Source organism: Otolemur garnettii, unplaced genomic scaffold (genome assembly GCF_000181295.1).
Source record: "Otolemur garnettii isolate 467f Iridium unplaced genomic scaffold, OtoGar3 scaffold00045, whole genome shotgun sequence".
NCBI lineage: Eukaryota > Metazoa > Chordata > Mammalia > Primates > Galagidae > Otolemur > Otolemur garnettii.
The window spans coordinates 3,395,775-3,417,408 of NW_003852440.1; the positions used below are offsets into that span (position 1 = coordinate 3,395,775).

The 21,634-nt window shown below is 38.1% G+C and overlaps 2 protein-coding genes and 1 non-coding gene across 7 annotated transcripts in view; 2 read left to right on the forward strand and 1 right to left on the reverse strand.

Moving 5' to 3' along the window:
* MIA3 (MIA family member 3, ER export factor) overlaps window positions 1-14,591 on the forward strand; it is a 59,957-nt gene extending 45,366 nt beyond the window's left edge. For 2 of the 5 annotated variants that reach the window (XM_023513915.1, XM_023513917.1), the window contains 11 exons: window positions 6,087-6,188; window positions 7,061-7,121; window positions 7,222-7,257; window positions 7,334-7,401; window positions 7,528-7,628; window positions 7,792-7,929; window positions 9,336-9,404; window positions 9,528-9,607; window positions 9,766-9,843; window positions 12,465-12,618; window positions 13,741-14,591. In XM_023513915.1, the coding sequence (XP_023369683.1) occupies window positions 6,087-6,188; window positions 7,061-7,121; window positions 7,222-7,257; window positions 7,334-7,401; window positions 7,528-7,628; window positions 7,792-7,929; window positions 9,336-9,404; window positions 9,528-9,607; window positions 9,766-9,843; window positions 12,465-12,618; window positions 13,741-14,048 (1,195 nt within the window). In that variant the 3' untranslated portion in view covers window positions 14,049-14,591. The remainder of the gene's footprint in view (window positions 1-6,086; window positions 6,189-7,060; window positions 7,122-7,221; window positions 7,258-7,333; window positions 7,402-7,527; window positions 7,629-7,791; window positions 7,930-9,335; window positions 9,405-9,527; window positions 9,608-9,765; window positions 9,844-12,464; window positions 12,619-13,740) is intronic. The other 3 variants (XM_023513916.1, XM_012805909.2, XM_023513918.1) reach the window with 3 other exon arrangements.
* Window positions 6,684-6,786, forward strand: LOC111725659. Its single transcript, XR_002773673.1, has one exon. It is a non-coding gene; the product is annotated as a U6 spliceosomal RNA (small nuclear RNA).
* Window positions 14,592-16,538: 1,947 nt separating the features above from the next.
* AIDA (axin interactor, dorsalization associated) overlaps window positions 16,539-21,634 on the reverse strand; it is a 44,200-nt gene continuing 39,104 nt past the window's right edge. The window contains exons 9-10 of the mRNA XM_003790961.2: window positions 18,673-18,790; window positions 16,539-18,534 (exon numbers count right to left, since the gene is read on the reverse strand). Of these exons, the coding sequence (XP_003791009.1) occupies window positions 18,438-18,534; window positions 18,673-18,790 (215 nt within the window). The 3' untranslated portion in view covers window positions 16,539-18,437. The remainder of the gene's footprint in view (window positions 18,535-18,672; window positions 18,791-21,634) is intronic.

Here is a 21,634-nt window from a genome sequence, read left to right on the forward strand (position 1 = left end):
GGGGCTGGGTCTGAACCCACCACCTCCGGCATATGGGGCCAGCTCCCTACTCCTTTGAGCCACAGGCGCCTCCCTCCTCTTACCTTTCTGGTAATTTGGGTAGTTGTGATTTGTCTTGTATTTGTTCCACTAGCTCTCAGAATTCTTAGTCTTTAAAAATTATGAGTGAATTTATATGATGTGGGTTTTAGAGAATAAACATTTCAAAATGTATATTTAATTTTTGAAAGTATCATAAGTTTTGGACTCTAAATATTGAGACTATACATAACAATGTATTATAATTCTGGCAAGGATGTTAGGAATTTTGAACATAGAAATACTTGTTCAGTGAATATATTCAGTATTAGTCATCTGAAATACATGCCTCAAATTTGGAGCTATGTATCTTTTAAAGATATATTTTTGTAGTTTATTTTAATTTATTTCCCCCACAAAAATATGTAAATTTTCTAAAAGTAGGTTATCTGTGCCACTTGCTATTTTTGTTTACTGTTAAACATTTTTCAGTGTATGTGGCATCTGTGAGAAGGCCATTCTTACCAGGCAAATTTAATCTTTTTTAAATGCTTAGACCAGTGGTCCTCAACCTGTGGGTCATGACCCCTTTGGGGGTTGAACGACCCTTTCATGGGTCACCTAAGACCATCTGAAAACACATTATTTCCAATGGTCTTAGGAACCGAGACACAACTCCTCTATCCGAAAATAATTTTATGGTTGGGGAACACCACAATATGAGGAACTGTATTAAAGGGTTGCAGCATTAGGAAGGTTGAAAACCACTAGCTTAGACTGTTACTGCCTGATGGCCTTAAACATTTTATGATACCATATTAATATTTTCTCTAATTCAGTACTCACTGAGCAGCCAGTTTAGATATTCCAAACTGGTCTTTGTTTAGACCAGCTCTAAATACTTGGCCTACGTTAGAGACATTTCTCATTTCATTACTTCTTTTTGAAGAGCACTTAGCTGCCCCAAGTAGTAGTCTGAACTACCTACATAGCAGCTGTTTTTCTTTATGATACACTGTGCCACTGTTTTGTTCAGCTCTCTCAGTATCCATTTAATTGCCATGGCTTGTCCTACTTGTACTTTCTTGTCCATCTCCAAAGCTAGTCCATTCAGTCTGATGTCATCTTTGCTGCCAGCCCCCAACTAATCAGTTTCTCTTTCTTATATGCATGAAGAACTTCCAAACTCTAATTTTCTCTGTAGCTGCTTGAGTGAACTTTCTGTTTTTATATTTGAGAGAATCTCACTTTGTCATCCTCGGTACAGTGCCATGCCATCACAGCTCACCTCATACCAACCTCAAACTCCTGGGCTCAGGCGATTCTCTTGCCTTAGCCTCCCAAGTAGCTGGGACCACAGGTACCTGTCACAGTGCCCAGTTATTGTTAGAGATGGGGTCTGGCTCTAGCTCAGGCGGCTCTCAAACTCCTGAGCTCAGGCAGTCCACCCGCCTCAGTCTCCCAGAGTGCTAGGATTACAGGCATAAGGCACCATGTAGACTGCAGTGGTTCTCAACCTTTCTAATGCCACCCACTATCCTTTAATACAGTTCCTCATTTGTGGTGATCCCCAACCATAAAATTATTTTCATTGCTACTTCATCACTGTAATTTTGCTACTGTTATGAATTGTAATGTAAATATCTGTTATGCAGGATGTATTTTCATTGGTCATGACCCACAGGTTGAGAACCGCTGGTGTAGAATGAATTTTTTTTTTAGAGACAGTCTCACTTTTGTTTGTTTGTTTTTGAGATAGAGTCTCACTTTGTCACCCTCAGTAGAGTGCTGTGACATCACAGCTCACAGCAACTTCCAGCTCTTGGGCTTTGGTGATTCTCTTGCCTCCCCCCCCTGAGTAGCTGGGACTACAGGCGCCTGCCACAACACCTGGCTGTATTTTTGTTGTTGTTGCAGTTTGGCTGGGGCTGGGTTCGAACCTGCCACCCTCAGCATATGGGCTGGTGCCCTACTCACTGAGCCAAAGGCGCCTCCCTAGGGTGAACTTTTTAAAATACAAGTCTTTCCATGGCATTTTATGCTTAAAATCTGTCAAAGATGCTCCATTCCCTTCGAAATCTGTTCCAGACTCCTTAGCAGGTGGAGAGGCTGCTTCTCCTCGCTGGTCCTGAGTTGCCTCTCCAGGTCCATATCCTGCAGCTTCTTCTGATGCTTCCTATACTACAGCCACACCTGCAGTTCCTTCCTGCCACTCTAAGCCCCTTTGTGTTTATCTATGATGCTGATTTCTCTGCAGAAAAAAATGTCCTTTTACATTGTTTCCACCTAGCAATCTCCTGCACACTCAAATGTTGATGCTTCTTAAATTTCTTTCTGGAGGGTGGTACCTGTGGCTCAACTGGGTACCAGCCCTGGCCAAAAACTGCAAAAAAAATTTCTTTTTGGAGTGGGCATAAATCAGTAGATAGCCAAAGAGACCCAGAACTCTTTTTTTTCTTATAATGTAACTCCTAAATATATATTCAGGCTAAATCTACTTCTTGGTATCTGCTCTCTGTTTGATGACCTGTTCTGTGTTTCTGCTTTTCTTCCTTTTTTCTGTTTTTTGAATTGTTTTAATAGTTTAAATTCTTTCTGCTATTTCTCCACTTGGTGGTTATAGGTTGTTTTATTCACCTTTTTATAATTACCTTAAACATGTATCTTGGACTTACTAAAAAGTGTGATGTAAATTAATAGGTTTACCTTTTTCTGGGCTTTATTTCCTTTCTGTCTTAGACGGTGTTATAGTAATGTATTTTAATGCTCTATATAGCTCAGACTCCACGTGGCATTTCCATTTTCTTTCACAGTGATCCTGCTGATACTCATCCATTACATACGTATTTCCTGTAATTCTCCATTTTCCCACATTTTGGTCTTCAATTTGGGATCACTTTCATGCTACCTGAAGAACATACCTTAGGGACAAATTTGGACTTTGTTTTTGTATTAAAATGTCTTTTATTTTGATCCCATTGTTAAAGGATCTTTCTGTGGGCTGTAGAATTTTGGCAGTTTAAAGGTAACCAATTAATTATCTCTGGTTTTAAAGTTTCTTTGAAGAATCCATTATCCTTCCTTTTTTCTCTTTTTCCAATGTTACCCTTGTGCTACCTGCCTTTAATCATTTTTCATTTTGGTTTTTCAGCAGTTTTATTGGGAGGTGCCTAAGTGTAGGGTTTTTGCTTTTCTCTCCCTTTGTCTGTTTGTCTCTATTTAAGCTCTTCAGAGTCATAAACATCTTTTAAATTGGGGGGGGTCCTTTTTTCATATTCTACATCATTCTTTTTTCCTGAGATTCCAATTAAACCCGTTAGACTCCACATGCCTCCTATCTCCCTTTCCCCCAATGTCTCCTACGTTCCTTCTGAATTTGCTTCATTCCAGATGTTTTCTTCTGGTCTGTCTTCAGTGTGCTAAAATCTCACTTAAGTTAGTGAATCTGCAGCTAGTCATTTTTTTGAGTTCTTGGTTTCAGTTACTATTTTTCAGTTTTATAGTTTCTAATTTTCTGTTGAAATTCATAATCTTGATTTCTACTTCCTTGAATATATAAGGCACAATTATTATTATATTATTATTTTTAAGACTGAGTCTTACTATGTCACCCTCAGTAGAGTGCCATGGCGTCACAGCTCACAGCAACCTCAAACTCTTGGGCTTAAGAGATTCTCTTGCCTCAACCTCCCCAGTAGCCTCACTCTTTTGCCCTGGGTAGAATGCCATAGCATCATACCTTACAGCAACCTCAAACTCTTAGGCTCCAAGGATCTTCTTGCTTCAGCCTCCCTTGTAGCTGGGACTACTGGTGCCTACCACAATGCCTGGCTAGTATTTTCTATTTTTCAGTAGAGATGGGGTCTCAGGCTGGTCTCAAACTCCTGAGGTCAGACGATCTACCGGCCTTGGCCTCCCAGAGGGCTAGGAATACAGGCGTGAGCTACTGTGCCCAGCCTACTGTGTTGTACAGGCTGGTCTCAAACTCCTGGCCTCAGGTGAGCCTTCTGCCTCAACCTGTTGTGTCACTGGGATCAGGCACAATTATTTAAATTCTCTCTCATAATCTTATTAGGTAGATCCCTTACAGGTCTTTTTTTCTTGTCCTTTAGATTTTGATCACATTGTTTTGTCTTATTGAGTGCCCCATCAGTTTTTTGGTTGATTCTTTAAACATGGAGTCAAAATAAAGATATTTCATAAAAAATAAACTCATCAAATCTGTCACTAAAGGATGTCTTTCAAGTAGCATTGGATATGATAATTGTAGAGAAAATATGAAGCCTAGGTAGTGTTATCTTCCTACAGAAAAGATTTGAGGTTACTTCTAGCAGGTGGTCATGACTTTAATTCACTTACCCAGTTAGCAATTGAGGCAGGGGTCCTCAAACTTTTTAAACAGGGAGCCAGTTCACTGTCCCTCAGACCGTTGGAGGACCAGACTGCGGGCCCCAGGATGAGTCGGCTGCTAAGCAGGACAGGCAGCGGTGGCAAAAACACCCGGCAGCCCAGATAAATGTCCTAGGCAGGCCACATGTGGCCGGCGGGCTGTAGTTTGAGGATGCCTGAATTAAGGTAATACAAAAACAGCTTAGTCCTTTCAAAGGACATTGCCTGTTCAGTACTTGAAGTTTGCAGTTCTTCCTGCTTTAAACCTTCAGCCGAGGGCTTTGCTTAAGGGTCCTCTTCATTGGCAGCCCTGAGCTCTACTTCTTGTTACTGTGAACCAGGAGATCTGTTGAAAGCTCTGTTTAGCATTCTTATATCTGCATTGTCTACAATGCCAAGCTTGCGTATAATTCTTTGATTCCTTTTCCTACTGGATTTTGGCCATAGATGTATATTTTTATTGCTTTCTTAGTCTCTGATGCCTTCAAGCACATTCTTTATATTTCTGTCCACGTATTCTTAGTGTTCTCAGTATTCCCAGACTAACTCATCCATTATTGGAAGCAAAATTCTCTTTAATCTTTCTTCAAGACTAAGTTTTTTCACATTCCTTCCTAAACTGGAGTTAGGGATTGTTTTGTTCTGATAGACATCTGCAGTCCGTTTTACAGTGAACTCCTTTAGTACAGGGATGGCATTTTACCCATACTTTTGTCTTACCCTTTTAAAAAATAATTAGTATGTTATAGCCACTCATAAAGTATTTGCTGAAGTATTAAATGAGCAGTCATAAAAGAATACATAAACCTTTTTCTCTTGGGTATTAGTAATACCTTTATTCTGTAGTTCTTCTAATTTTGTTTTTGATTTATGTAAAATTAGTTTCAAATTAAGTATCTTTTGAGTAAGAGTTAACTATGAGTTAAAAAATACAAGGGTAACTAGTATTTTTAAATCATTAAAGTTGCTGCCTTTCCATCTGTGTTATAGGAGACAGACATTTTGAGCTTAAAGGTTATCAGGTTGAAACCAGTTTCTAGTACGTAATAGTCTGATTATGGTTGAACAGTTTGTCTTGTTCAATAGATACTACCGATATTCAGATTTGCCTCTTTCCTTAATCATTTTTCTGTTGAAATAGGTAGTAGGAACTTCATGTTTGAAGGGAAAATGTCCTGTAGCTAATTGCATACTTAGCAGACATGTTCTAAAAGGCCCTTTTTGGCTATCTTGATCATAGTACCAGTCTTAACATTAAGAACCAGTTTGTCAATGACAAAAATAAATTGGTCTTTCCATGGTTAGAAATAAGCAATTATCCCCTGCTTTATCCTAATAAGCTTAATTGTGTTAGATTGATAGGTCCTGGCTTTGCACCTTGAAGTAAAGTGAGCTTTCCTTATCTCAAGAGATTTGCCATGAGGAACACAGGGGTTTTTTTGTTTTTAATGGGGGGGAGGGTTCTTTTACCTTTTTAAAATTTATTAGTGAGTAGAGAATTACGAGAAGTTAGAAAACCCAATGATTTGCCAATAAGCCAGAATTTAATTTTTACTTCTAAACAGTAGTTTGAATTCCTTCCTTGTCTATGCATTTTTGAGGGTAGGATGGGAAATGACATTTGAATAAAGGGAGTGAGGAAAAAGAATCACTTTCGCTGACAACTGGTTTTATCTTAGGAAATTGAGTCAAGAAGAATATGAGCGGCAAGAAAGAGAACAGAAGCTGTCAGCTGCAGATGAAAAGGCGGTGTTGGCTGCAGAGGAAGTAAAAACTTACAAGTGAGTTCAGCTTCTCAAGAGGGTGTTAGTGGCTAATGAACACTAATGTTGACATTCTTTTTTTTTTTTAAACTTTTTACATTATGTAAAAGAGCACAAATCCATAAATAAATGGTTGAGGACATGAATACATTCAGTCCACATAAGAGAAAAACTAAATTTTTGAGTTAACAAATGAAAAAATGGTAACAAAAACATATCCAATGCTGCTGGCAAGATCTTTGCAGACAGTTCATGCAGGTGCTTGTATATTGTGGTGCTTCTTTAGGAAAGCACTTGTTGCATGATGTATCAAAAACTGTTAAAGTGATTGTGCTATTTGATAGACTCAGTCCTCCTGTGAGAAGTTTTCTACAATAGAATTAAAGGAAGAAAAAGACTTTTTAGAGGAAGGTATTCATAGCAGGATTATTTGAGAACATACTAAAGAACACGTTAAGGAAATTTTAACTTATCAACTCAGAATATCTAGCCGTTAAATGATAAAATGATTTATCACTTTGGCAGCACATATAATAAAATTGGAATGATACAGAGAACATTAGCATGGCCCCTGTGCAAAGATAGCACGAAAATTCATGAAGCAGTTCATATTTTTCTAGTTGTTTTGTCTCTTTTGTATTATAATCACTTATGTAATCTCATGTTTTTTTATTTACATGGTTTCTATGCACACAAGCCAGTTATATGACAGATATTATTGACATACAAAAAAGAAATCACACAGTATTAGTTTTCATCATATTGTTCTCCTGTGATAGCCATGTAAAAATGTTTTCACATGTATGGATGAAGTCTCTTAAAGGTCACAGCATCAGATTGAAATTTTATTCAATGGTGCTTTAAGTGATACAACCAAGTATTATTCTTAGGCGGAGAATTGAAGAAATGGAAGATGAGTTACAGAAAACAGAGCGCTCATTTAAAAACCAGGTAATAATTAGTGCCCCACAGTTAAGGGATTCTTTGAGAACTAACACAGACTATTATAATGAATTCCTAAATATATTTTTTACTATATTGTTTTTTCCAGATTGCTACTCATGAGAAGAAAGCTCATGATAACTGGGTAAGATTTCTTTTTCTTTCCTTTATTTTTATGCATAGTGTACTACAACTGAATTTGGATTCTTTTTCTCCAATAGCTCAAAGCTCGTGCTGCAGAAAGAGCTATAGCTGAAGAGAAAAGGGAAGCTGCCAACTTGAGACACAAGTATGTGGTTTTGATACATACGTTCTCAGGGCATATTAGAGGTTTTGTCAAAGGCTGTGCGATGTGTTATTTAGCAAGGGATTGATTTCTATTTCATATTTAAGTCTTTCTTTCTCTACATTTAAGAATATTGGAATTAACGCAGAAAATAGCAATGCTGCAAGAAGAACCTGTGATTGTAAAACCAATGCCAGGAAGGCCAAATACACAGAACCCTCCACGGAGAGGTAAGGGAACACTTGGCAACGGGTAAAATCTATTTCTGGGGTGCAAAATGTATGGAAATTACTTTTTGTTTCTCTGTATGATTTAAGTCCTAGAAATAATGCCAAGAACTTACTAAAGACAAAACTGGTTGTCATACAGTGGTAACAATACTGTCATCTTCAGGTGCTCTGAGCCAGAACGGCTCCTTTGGCCCATCCCCTGTAAGTGGTGGAGAATGCTCCCCTCCACTGACAGTGGAGCCACCTGTGCGACCACTCTCTGCTACTCTCAATCGAAGAGATATACCTAGAAGTGAATTCGGTGAGCATTGCTGTGTTACCTTGCAGTACACTGGTTCAGAAGGGGGTTTTCTGTTTGAGAGTTGTCATGCAAGCAACACTTTAGTTTTGGAGTCCAATATAGAAAAGATTTCTTAATTTATCTTGTTGGATAAATAGTCTACTGCAAGATCTGTTTTAGAACAGAAAAGATTTTGTAGGTGGGAGGGTGTGGGGAGTTCCTTTCCTGTTTTTGGTTTCTTTTTAGTTTTTTACTGTGAAGTATAAACCTTTATCTGTAAATTTCTTTGGGGTTCTTTTCCCAAATACAGTTGACCTTTGAACAATAAGAGGTTTGAACTGTGCAGGTCATGTATAAGTGTATTTTTTTCAAAAAATATAAAATTTTTTGGAGATTTGTGAGAATTTGAAAAAATGGACAAACCACATAAGCCTAGAAATATCAAAAAATGAAGAAAAAGGTATATTGTGAATGCATAAAATATATGTACATGTTGGTCTATTTTATCATTTACTATCATAAAATGTATACATTTATTATAAAAAGTTAAAGTTTAACAAAACTCATGCATACAGAGACCGTACATGGTCCCAAGAAGCAGAGAAAAGTTGTGATGTTATAAGAAAGTGTTGACTTGCTTAATAAGCACTGTGTGTAGATGGAAGTCTATAGCTGTGGATGCCCACCATTTCAGACAGGTCATTTTATAAATGTGTAAACTTGGATATATGTACAGTTCAGTACTGTAAATATATTTTTTCTTCCTTACAGTTTTAGTAACATTTTCATTTCTTTAGCTTTATTGTAAGAATACAGCATAAAATATGTATAACACACAAAGTATCTATTGATTGACTATTTGTGTTTTTGGTAAGCCTTCTGGTCAGCAGTAGGCTGTTAGTAAAGTTTTGGGGGGGAGGCAAAAGTTACATGAGGATTTTCAACTGTGTAGGGGTTGGGAACATGGTCAGCATACCCATATTGTTCAAGGGTCAGGTGTATTATAAAAGTAGCCTTAAAACTTTACAGTTAATGGGGCATATATACTTCCATTTCTCATTTCTATAATGCTGTAAGTCTATTCAGATCGTAAATATGTCAGTAATAATGTCACTAATAATTGGTACGATATGGAAGTCAGATTACATATGGACTGAAAAGAATCAGCCTATAGAATGACATCAGATCTGTAGCTTGAAGTAGAGACCCAGTGCTGTTAGTGTACAAAGTTTATTGTGGTTCTTTATTCCAAGACAGTTCTTTGATTCTTTAAGTCTGTGAATAAAATTTAAGTGATTTCCCCTCTTAAGTGTTGGAAGCCCCATTTTTAGTGCTACCTTCAAGGTAGAATTGAACTATGAGCTGTCCACAATTGGTTAATTTCTTCTGAAAAATACATTCAAGGACTCTGTTACTTGTTTCTCTAGGGTCAGTGGAAGGGCCTCTACCTCGTCCTCGATGGCCATCTGAGGCATCAGGGAAACCGTCTGCCTCTGGTAAGGGACTAAAGCATGTTCAGAGTCTAAAAGCAGGGAGGAAGTGGGTGGAGGGTTTTTTTATCTTGCTCACAGAGTATACAGATCCGAGTAAGTCTAAATCTGTTCTCTGGTCTTTAACAGATCCAGGATCTGGTACAGCTGCCATGATGAATAGCAGCTCAAGAAACTCTTCCCCTACTAAGGTGATGGATGAGAGCAAGGTAAACGTCAGTCATTCTGAGTAACAGTAGGTGTTGCAGGGACACTTAGCTTTTCCTACACACTTTTTTTTTTTTTTTTTAACATTCTCTTTGCCTCATCTCCTGTTTATGTGTGTGTCCCATCACATCTATACTGTCTCATTTATTTTTTAAAAAAGCAAACTGTTCTCCAAGAGCCTGAAGGCCCTTCAGTTCCCGGCAGTACATCTTTGGCTGAGCATCCAGTAGCAGTAGCAGTAAGTACTTGGAAGTTGAGGACTGAGCTGGGCTTTTATTTGGTGTATTTCTGGCAAAGATATAAGGAGCGTGACACTAATATTCTTTGCTTTAAAAACTGCATGGTGAGATAGATCTTACTTTTGTCCTTTACTTGGAAACGTTGCTAAAATCTAACTGGTTGGTTGGTTGGCTTTTTCTTCCTCTTTCTTCTTTTGGTAAGATGATTGACTTATTTAGAGCATTTGCTATAATTATAGTTAACTAAAAAATGTGAAAAGTCATCCTTACTTTAGTGCTTTAGTGTTTAAAGCTCTTAAAGCATATAAATTCATTATAAATTATACAATTCATTGTTAAATCTTCATTTGGAAGTATGCTATTTAAGAATACTACCACTGTGTACTAGGCAAACCTTACTTTGAATGATCTGAAATTACAGATTAATAATAGAAGAATGTTTGTTAGAAGTGAAATACCAGATAGTGAAAACAGTGACAATCTATCATGTCCTTAAACTATGTTCACAGTAAAAGGGTATTTTCCAGTAACTTATGTAGTTATTATTAATGGTTATGTCCTCTGATCATACCTCATAGTGCTTCTCTATGTTGAAGTCAAGATAAGTTTTATTATTTAGAATTTGTAGCCCAGTTTCTTATAGGAAATTATTAGTGTCTCAGACTATTACAGAAGGTAAATATTAGAGCTGTGCCTAAATAGGAAATTATTAGTGTCTCAGACTATTACAGAAGGTAGATATTAGAGCTGTGCCTAATTTGTGTACATAACATTGTTTCTGTTGGAAAATACTTCCAAGTTTCAGTATAGGACTCCAGGAATATATAGCTGTTGAGAGATTTTTTTATCCAAGGACAGCTTGGATAAGATCTTAAGAAGTCTTTCAAGTAAAAGACTTCAAAGAGAGTAGAGACCTCTTTGTTAGAGAAACAGAGATGGAAAGAATGTAGGGTTGGAGTCAAACTTGGTATTGAATCCCAACTCAGCCTTTCATATGCTGTGTGACCTTCAGCAAATTCAATAATATTCCTGTGCCTCTGTTTCTTCATATTTAGAGTAAGATGATCCTGTCACAAGTTTAGAGATCTGAGAATTTGAGATAATTAAGTGGGTGGACATAAAGTTCATGTGTAATTTACTATGTTAAACTGTTTTAAATTCCACATGAACGTAATGTCCATCATATATATGAAATGCCTGGCCAGGCACGGTGGCTCATACCTATAATCCTAGCACTCTGGGAGGCCAAGGTGGGTGGATTGCTTGAGCCTAGGAATTCTAGCACCAGCCTGAGCTAGACAGCGAGACACTGTCCCTACTGAAAATAGAAAAACTAGCCAGTCATGAAAAAATTAGGCAGCATCGTGACAAGTGCCTATAATCTCAGCTACTCGGGAGGCTGAGGCAAGAGGATTGCTTGAGCCCAAGAATATAAGGTTGCTGAGAGTTGTGATGCCAAAAAGTAAATATATAAATATATTCATGTGTATGTATGTAGCTGTGTGTGTATATATATGTATACAAATATATATACACATAAAGCATGTGCAAAAACAGGTGTCTGAAGTTCGTGTGAGATTTAACTACGTTAAACTATTTTTAATTGCACATGAACTTTATGTCCACGCTTATATATGAAAGACTTATTAAAGGTATCCTGAATATGGATTATTACATGTGCAGAGAATGGATTTTTCTTTTTTTTTTTTGAGACAGAGCCTTAAGCTGTCCCCCTGGGTAGAGTACCATGGCATTACAGCTCACAGCAACCTCCAACTCCTGGGCTCAAGCGAGTCTCCTGCCTCAGTCTCCCAAGTAGCTGGGACCACAGGCACCTGCCACAATACCCTGCTATTTTTTGGTTGCAGCCATCATTGTTGTTTTGGTGGGCCCGGCTGGATTTGAACCTGCCACCTTAGGTATATGTGGCTGGCGCCTTAGCCACTTGAGCCACAGATGCAGAGCCAGAGACTAGATTTTTCATACCTTTCATTCTCTGCATTCTTACTATGGAATTAATGATCTGTTGTGTTGGAAGTGGTGTGCAGAGGGAGGGACTGCCTTAAAAATAGATGATGGCGGTTCGGCACCTATAGCTCAGCAGCTAGGGTGCCAGCCACATAACACTGGGGCTGGTGGGTTCTAACCCAGCCCCTGCCTGCTAAACAGCAATGACAGCTATAACAAAAAAATAGCTGTAGTCCCAGCTACTTGGGAAGCTGAGGAAAGAGAATTGCTTAAGCCCAAGAGTTTGAGGTAGCTGTGGCTGTGACACCACAGCACTCTACTGAGAGTGACACAGTGAAACTCTGTCTCAAAAAACAAAAAATAGATGATGGCTTGTATGGTATAACTTTTATGTTAGTTTGGAATGACCTCTGTTAATAACCTTTGACAGTCCGTACTTGGCTTTCTCCATTTATATGCAATATGATTCAGTGAAAACTGTTCATTCCTGTGGTATACATCTAACCTCTGTGACCTGTCAGTGGGAACTTGATCTGACTCTGCTGTTTGGGCAGGTGCCAGGCATCTCCTTCATCGGGTTTTAGCTTTTACTGGTGTTGGTGCTTTTTTCTTATGAAAGTATTTCAAAACTTTAATTGCTTCTGCTCTGCAGGTTAATATGACTACAAAAGGGCCCCCTCCTTTCCCAGGGGTGCCTCTCATGAGCCCCCCTATAGGAGGAGGCCCTCTACCACCACCCATTCGATATGGACCACCTCCTCAGCTCTGTGGGCCTTTTGGGCCTCGGCCACTTCCTCCACCATTTGGTATGATGATCTCAAATATTGTAATTGGCTTGTAAAGCATATTCATCTTTTCTGTTCCTTGCTAAAGGTTGTAATTGCAGGGCTTTACAATGAATGCAGGGAGAAACTGGACTGAGTACTTGTCCCCAAGTTTCTTAGGACACACAGGTGCTGCATAATCTCCCTATAATGAAGTGAGCAATAGCTGTCTCTTATAGGCAAGAAAAGGGGCTATTTTCTACGAACCCCAAAATACTACATGTTTATTGAACATCTTCGGCTATGTACCAGGCTCTGCAATAGATAGAAAGACAGATATGAGAAAATCCCTAACTTCAGACATCCTGTAGGTCACAGATACCTACATTCTTCAGCATAAAGCTTCTAATCATAATGAAAGCCTAATCAGTGGATCCCAGAATATAAAAGGAAGGATGATACTCTCAACACCTCACCTTGGTAATAGATAGGAGTTATTAAAGAGAATGTGGAATTTAATAGCTACCTAATGAATGTTGCTGAATTTAATTAGATGGAGCTGGAAGTCCCGGTCAAGCAGAGCAGGCACTTTGATGGCATATGGTAGGTCCATGCTGAGCTACTGCCTGAAGTTTTAAGTGATACAGTAACAAATAATAGAACTTTCTTCATCAAAATTTCTTTGTTGCAATGTAAAAATTTCATAGTATTTCTTTAATAGGGCATATAATATTTCACCTCCAAACCAAGTTCTTGAGATAAAGATGACAAAATTATGTAGCAGGAAAAACATAAGTTTGGAAATAAGAGCCTGTGTTGCTTCTTGGCAGGCTGCCCATAGGCATGTGAATTAAACTTGCTGAACCTCAGTTTGCCTCACTGTAAAGTTGGGCTGTCCTTGAATTTCTAGGGTTATGAGAGATTAAAGAATATAGTACCGGTGTACTCCACGTAATGGGCACAGTGTAAGGGTGCATGGCACCTCCTGGGGGTGGGACACAGCTATAACAGACTTTACCTACGAAGGCAAACATCGCAACCTAATCATTTGTACCCTTTTATTAATCTGAAATTTTTTTAAGTATATATATTAATGTATTTCCAGTTGTCTTAATTTAGGTGTGTTCCTAGGTTTGTTTACATGACTGAATTTTTGTTTTTCAGGTCCTGGAATGCGTCCACCACTAGGCTTAAGAGAATATGCACCAGGTGTTCCACCTGGAAAACGGGACCTGCCTCTTGATCCTCGGGAATTTTTACCAGGACACGCACCATTTAGACCTTTAGGTTCTCTTGGCCCAAGGGAGTACTTTATTCCCAGTACCCGATTACCACCCCCAGCCCATGGGCCCCAGGACTACCCACCATCACCTGCTGCAAGAGACTTACCGCCTTCAGGCTCTAGTGAGCCACCATCTGCCTCTCAGAGCAGTAACCAGGACTGTTCACAGGCTTTAAAACAGAGCCCGTAACTATGACCTCTGATATTTAGTTGGAGAGAAAGTGGACTGTGTAGTCACTATTCATTACAGTAAAGGATTTCATTGGCTTCAAAATCCAAAAGTTTATTTTAAAAGTTTTGTTTGTTGGGACTAAGCTGCTTTGGCAGTATGCATTTTTGAGCCAAACAATTAAAAAATATCATTTTCCCCTTAAATAAAAATCACCTCTTAAGCTAGTGTGTCTTTATAACTTTGAAATGTGCAATAAAGAATACCTGTGTTTTAGCTAATGTAGCATATGTAATTGCTAAGTGATTTAAAATGTCATGAAAATACAAACATTTCCTGTGGAAATGCTTTAAGAACATGTATTTCCATTATCCTATTTTTAGTGTACACCAGTTGAATACAGAGCAATGCTGTGTATAAGCTTGATTTTTTTTTTTTTTAAATAAACTTATCTGGTCGGTGAGACTGTTACGCTCAACATGTTTACTGAAAGATCACTAAACTTTATCTTCCCTCTCGATGTTCTTTGTAGTAATAGTTCATAAAAATTTGTTTATTAATATTTTTCAAGTGTCTGTTGATTCATTGGATTGTTGAGACTTGTATCCTTTAGGAAACATATGCACAGGCTCCCAGGACTGAAGATGGTGGCTTGGCTGCACACTTCCTGTTGCTCACTGCTACAGGTGTCAATCTCTGTCCCCTTTGAACTCAGAAAGTGATTTCAAAGAGGTCAGTGGTCCCACCTGTATAGCATTCACATGTTCTTATGACCTTCATTGTCTTTGAGAATGGTTTTCTGAGTGTGAATTTATAAGATTAGCAATTGTTTGACCATATGTTCTGTTGCTTTTACTGTTTTTCTGGTAGGGTTTATTGTACAAGAATGAAAATGATATCATAAGATCATTCCTTCCACAAAAGGAAATTTCTTTTAAAAAAATGTACAGTCTTTTGTTTTTTTCATACCTTGCCACTGACTTTCAAGGAATATGACATAAAGATTAGAAGAGTGTAATCCCAGGAGAAAGAACAATTTAAGGCTGTGAAACTTGTCCCAGCCCTTGTTCAGCAATTATGTGCTGAACTCAGTTCTTTTTCTGATAACTAATAGATGTTGATAGATATTAATTTTGAAAATTAATATTTGAACATTGGTGCTTTATTTAAGAATCAGTAAATCTACAATCTGGAATTGCACCATATTTAAAGTCGTATGCCCATTACTACTACACTGTATTTTTTTATACTGTCTTTAATGTTTCTAAGAATATTTGAGACATTTTAATTAAAGTAATTTTAAAAGCACATTTTAAGGAGTTCAAGACTTAGACTAAGAATCATAAAAGACTCACACTTTGATTTACTGCTAGTCTATATTCTCCCATTCTCTGAATTTCTGTGATGCAATATTGAGACACAGAGCATGACCTGTCACTGCTGTGATAAAGAACTGAGAATACACTGTAGAAAAGATCAGAAGCTTCAATATGAAACCGTTTCCTCTTTTTTGTCTCTTTATACTGAGGATTGTAGTTTAAAAAGATAAAGACCTTTGAAAAAAGGCAACTTTTTCAAAATTCATAAGGAATATATAACTTCTTCAAGAAGAGAGAATTCAGTCTGCAAGTTGTCCCATTTAATATCACAGAAGAAATTAAGAGGAAAATTCCATGGAATAGCACAGGCCATCTGTTAAAATGAGTCAACAGTGCAAAATGGGTAAGTCACAAATAGAATTTTTGAATAATTTTTTAGTCTCTTCTGGATGCAAAACCATGGTGAAGTTAATATTTCTAATTTTAAATAACTTACATATAGATTTTGTCCATGTGTGGTGGCTCATGCCTATAATCCCAGCACTTTGGGATGCGAAGGTGGGAGGATCACTTGAGGCCAGGAGTTTGAGACCAGCCTGGGCAAGATAGCAAGACCTCTCTACCAAAAAAAGAAAAAATACAGATTGTGCCAGCTAGGCAGTAAGTAATATATTTTTTTTAAATTCAGAATTAGACTATATTTTTTTCTCTGAGGCTTTTTTGGGTGTTTATTCTGTGTCACATACCACTGAGAAATCATTAAAATGTAGAGATTGCAGTGTAGCTTATCTGAGCAGTTCTGAACCAGTCCAGAATTGCCTCTTCTCACATCCATCTGGTGTACCACTTCTGCAGCAGAGCCCAAGGCAAGCTGCCAATGTATAGATGGTGTAGGCAGCATCATCTCCATTAAAACAGACTTTTCCATCTCAAAAGTTACCTATTTCTGGAGTCATCTTCAGCTAAATGTGTTTCTGGGTTTAATTGCTAAAATTGTCTCATTTAGGAAGCAGCAGTATTTCAGCCTGAAAGCACTTTTTTACTATATCTGTAGTTACTGTCAGTGGCTGATTTTTTCATTACAAAGTAAATGTAAATAATTTGTGAGACTGGAGTATTCTGTGTCAGCTGCTTCAAGACAATCATTTTTTCTCATTTCATTCAGGTCAGAATTTAAACTAATCACACGGTGTTCAATTTAAACTTCTTTAAGACTGATGAAAGGCATTTGTAGTTCATATAACCACACTTATGTGAAGGATAGCAGATGCTTCTTCATGTAAATTATCACTTTGACATACATGTTTTATGGTCTATGAGGAAAGAAAAAGAACAATATATCAGTTTTGCTACATTTTAATAGTTTTTTTTAAGGGATTATTTTTTAGGACTCATCAGCAACATCAAACAAAAGGTACTGAGTACTCCACAGGGTACAAAGGGCTGCCAGGCACCTTAGAAAATGCACAGGACATGTAGAAAATGTGGAGCTGCCCCTTGAGGAGCTTACAGTCTGGGGGTTTGATGACCTATAGTCTTAAGAGTTGAGTGAAAAAGTAATATATTAAGGCAAATTCTTCATCCCCTAGAATTATTTGTGGACCGAATCATTTTAGAATTTGGAATTAATCCAATCAAGATGAAAGACATGACTAAATTTGGCTGAGAATTCTTTCAGACTCAGATTTAACATCCATCTAGGACACAGAACTGACTTAATAAACAACTGAAAGTAAAGACTAGATTTCCTGAAATGCAAGGGCTAATAACAACCTAATTGTGGTTACTTATTTTAAAAAGCAAACATTGAGTGGTAGGAGGATTATTACACTAGTTTAAAAATAGCCCAGATACTGACACAGCATTCTCCTCATGCATTGCTCATTTAAAACAGTGATAAAACACGTGGGTTCTATGTGCAGCCCACAGAAAGCCCACCACAAGCTTTAATGTTCTGTGTATCAAATATCCACTTCATGTGTACTATGAAAGTTTTATTATTTATGCCCCATTAAGTCAAAAGTAAGGTAAATAGTCAAATTACAGTAAGTGAATGACCTGCATATTTTCATGTGGATGAATGTCAATATATCTAAATAGGAAATAAATGGCAATCCTATCTACCTATATAAAAAAAAAATAGAGTATCTTTCCAGATTTTGCATACTCATCACTATAAGAAGAGGTATGCAGGTTTTAAAGTTTCACAATCAGTTGTCAGAAAAACAGCTGTTAATGCCTGCAGTATCTTGTTAGCATCTGACTCAATTATTTCTGGATTACATGATTTAGAACACATTGTAAATCCATCTAAAAATCTGTAATTATCTTGAGATGGTTCCAACGTTAACCCTGGCATCAGTATAGAAAGAATAACAATGTGATGTAGAAGTACAGCTAATCAACATGACTAAAAATATGCTCACTTTCGGAAAACCAATCTGGCCATCTGGAAAAAATCACAGCTACAACCTGGGGAGCACTCCCATATGGGATACTGATCTGGCCAAGGCACACTATTTCTAAGCAGGAAAACTAGCAGATCAGGGTGAATTTAGGCCACTTCAGAGAAGCAGCCTACACATTTCCAGACAGACCTTAGGCAGTGTAATTGGTTCAATTCCTCTCAAAGAAGTTTGATACTATTCTACTCACATCAACCCAAAGTTTGACGATAACTCAAACCAAAAGAGCATATTGGAGCAAAAGTGCACAGATGTGTAAACTCTCGCACATTCTTATTGCTGTATTAAGTTTGAAGATCAGCACATCCTACCCACAACAGTATTGTTTCAGGAAGCAAGGTAGGAGTAGTGGTGAATTAGAAAATAAGCTATTAATTGCACAATTAATAGAAAAGTAAAAACATGTTTCAAAGTCTGCAATAAGCCTGTATCCAAAGAAGTCTTACACTTCACAGATGTGCTGGACTTTGAATCCCGCTGGACATCTTTGCAACGGACTCAACTCTGGCCTACGCGCGTGGGTACAGCTCACTTCCTGCCTGTTGAAGGGGGAATATGCTACACAGTTATGATGGTTTCTGCTGAGTGGTAAAATTCACAGAAGTTCCAGGTTAATCATGTCAGGTTCATTCCTTGTGCAAAGTTTGATGTAGATGAAGGTAAAGTGGTTTCTTGGTCAATAATTGCAATTTCTTTCTTTTAAAGTCAGTAGGTTTCTTGTATCTATAACAATAGAAAGACCATTGTTTAAAATACTTTGATAATTAATGTATTCCAAAGTTACATACTGATATGGGGGAATAAGAAGAGAGATACACTACACCATTAAATGAGAACTAGCTGAATATAAACATCACTTACAGTTCGATTACAATTGGCCCAGGTTTAATTTCATCCATCTCCATGAAAGCAAAACACTTGGTGCTGGTAAACCTTTTTTTAGGCTTGTAGTGTTTGAATTCAAAGAAGATAGCTGCACCTAAAGAATTAAAACCACATGAATCACAGCACATTCCTTGTGTGTCAGTTAATTTTCTTTGGCCACCAAAAGCATAGGAAGAGCAACAATTGGCATAATTTTACAAAGGAACCTGTGTCAAACTATCTCTGATGGTATGACTATCACCTACTATGGTGGTCACCCAAAACTTCTGTGTATCTAAGTGACATTCCTCCATATCACCCAATTCTACAAAGTAGAGCAAAGCTTCTTGAGTTAGACTGGTTTAAGAACGTATATAAGGCTGGGTGCACTGTGTCTCATGCCTATAATCCTAGCACTCTAGGAGGCCGAGTTGGGAAGATCACTTGAGGTGAAGAGTTTGAGATCAGCCTGAGCAAGAGGGAGACCCCATCTTTACTAAAAATAGAAAAAATTAGCACAGGGGTGGCACCTATTACAGTCCCAGCTACCTAGGAAGTAGAGCCAGCAGGACAGGAGCTAGAGGTTACAGTGACCTATGAAGAGGTAACACAATAAGACTGTCTCAAAATGAGAAAAAAAATGTATATAATTTTTTTAAGAGTAATACTATCTGTTTTAATGCTTTACTTTTATTTACATATGTGTTTTTAGGTAATGTACACAAGTAGAATCATAAACCACTAAAAAAATAAAAGATAAAATACCGTAAGAACACAGAAGATACTAATACCTATGGAAACTTATTAGGGACAAAAGGCATTTTAAGGAGGTCCTAAAGAAAAAGAATTAAAGCTTGAATCATTTGTCCTCTCCCCAAAACAAGAACACCAAAGTTCAATTTGGGGATGTCTTGGAATTCAAACAGCATGAATCACATGGTAGTTCAGTTATAAAATGTTATCTATTTCCCAAGTCCTTTTTTAGTGTTCAAAGCAATTTTGGGATTGTTTCTCCTAGAATAGCATATGCCTGTACCAAGATGGTGCTATGGAAGACAAAGGTCCAAAGGGCTATTTCTTCTACCCTCTCCTCCAACCATCAACTGATAATCAGTGTCAGGCCAGGAACTAAAGAGGGCATAGAAACCGACAGAAGGATGTCAACTCTCGGGCTACCTCTTAATACTGTCTTAACTGGAGCAGTGCCAGATCTTGGCTTTTAAAGACAATCAACATCTAATACTTTCACAGATAAAACACACAAAGCTAAAGTTTGACAACATTCAAAAATGTGGCCAGGCCCAGCTCCAAATGGAGTGTTTCACAACAGCAAGGGAAGAAAGCGACACTAATTACTCAGGTGGCAATAGGATGTGGATGAGGGAGAGAGGGGCACGTTTAGCCATCCACTCCCAAGACACAAAGCAAGTACAGCAGGTTACCGGTGACCTCTCTCCCTAGGTGAGTGACTTTGCCATATCCACAAAGGGTGGCCTCTCTTCTTCTCATAGTAATAGTAGAGGTATTTTATTATTTAAAAAAACCTCAAAGATGTTCAAGACAGCAGATCAAAATATTTCTTAGTCTCTTTGGGTAATGGACCCATCTCCTCATGATTGCATCTGAGGTCTGAATAAATGGGAAGATAAGTCACACTTGAAAACAATACTAAAGTTCAAATATATTACCATAATTTTGAGCAAAGTAAAAGAAAATTATAGGTCTGCATCATGAGTAAATAACATACTTCCTGTATCCCTCATGCTATTTGTAAGAAAGAACAAAATGTGAAATGAGAATATCCTTTTTTTCTTTTTTTTTTTTTTGAGACAGAGCCTCAAGCTGCCCCCCTGGGTAGAGTGCTGTGGCATCACAGCTCACAGCAACCTCCAACTCCTGGGCTCAAGCGAGTCTCCTGCCTCAGCTTCCCAAGTAGCTGGGACCACAGGTGCCCACCACAACACCTGGCTATTTTTTGGTTGCAGCCATCATTGTTGTTTGGCGGTCCGGGCTGAACTCGAACCCGCCACCTTAGGTGTATGTGGCAGGCGCCTTAGCCATTTGAGTCAAAGGCGCCAAGTCAAAATGAGAATATCCTAAAAAGATTAATTTAAAATACATGTACACATGAAAGTATGCTCATTAGCTATCATATCAGCTAAAACTACAGTAACTGTAAATAATAAGTTCAAAGCTGGAGAAAACAGTAGAATCAAATTCTGAATACAGTTATACTTTTGGCATCTTGTGAGTCATGTTAAGAAAGAACACAGTGTAATAAAACAGAAAGGCTAGCTTATGAAACATTCCACCTTCTCTGCCCCACATCAGAAACGTTTCTCAGAGCAATATAGTTAAAGAAATGAAAACACTTCATACTCAAAGTTCTTTAACATTATTTATTAAGCCCTCCCTGTCTATGGACTCTTGTAATACAATGACTCTCAAGCTTCAGTGCCTATCAAGAATCACCTGGACCTCTGGGCACAGAGGCTCATGCCTGCAATCTAGCATTCTGGGAGGCCAAGGCAGGTCCATCGCCTGAGTTCAGGAGTTTGAGACCAGCCTGAGCAAAAGTAAGACCTGGTCTCTATTTGAAATTAGGGGGAAAAAAAAGTAGCTGGACTTTGTGGCGGCACCTGTAATCCCAGCTACTTGGGAGGCTGAGGCAAGAGGATCACTTGAGCCCAAGAATTTGAGGTTGTTGTGAACTATGATGCCATGGTACTCTATCCATAGTGACAGAATGAGACTGTCTCCAAAACAATAAAAACAAAAAGAATCACCTAACCAGCTTCTGGAAACACAGACTACAGAGGTCCAGTTTGCAGTTTCTGATTCAGGTGTGGAGTGGTGCCTCAGCATTTGCACCTAACAAGGTTCCAGGTGATGTTACTGCTATGGGGACCACTCTTCTAACTGCTATGGGGACCACACTTCTAACTGCTATGGGGACCAC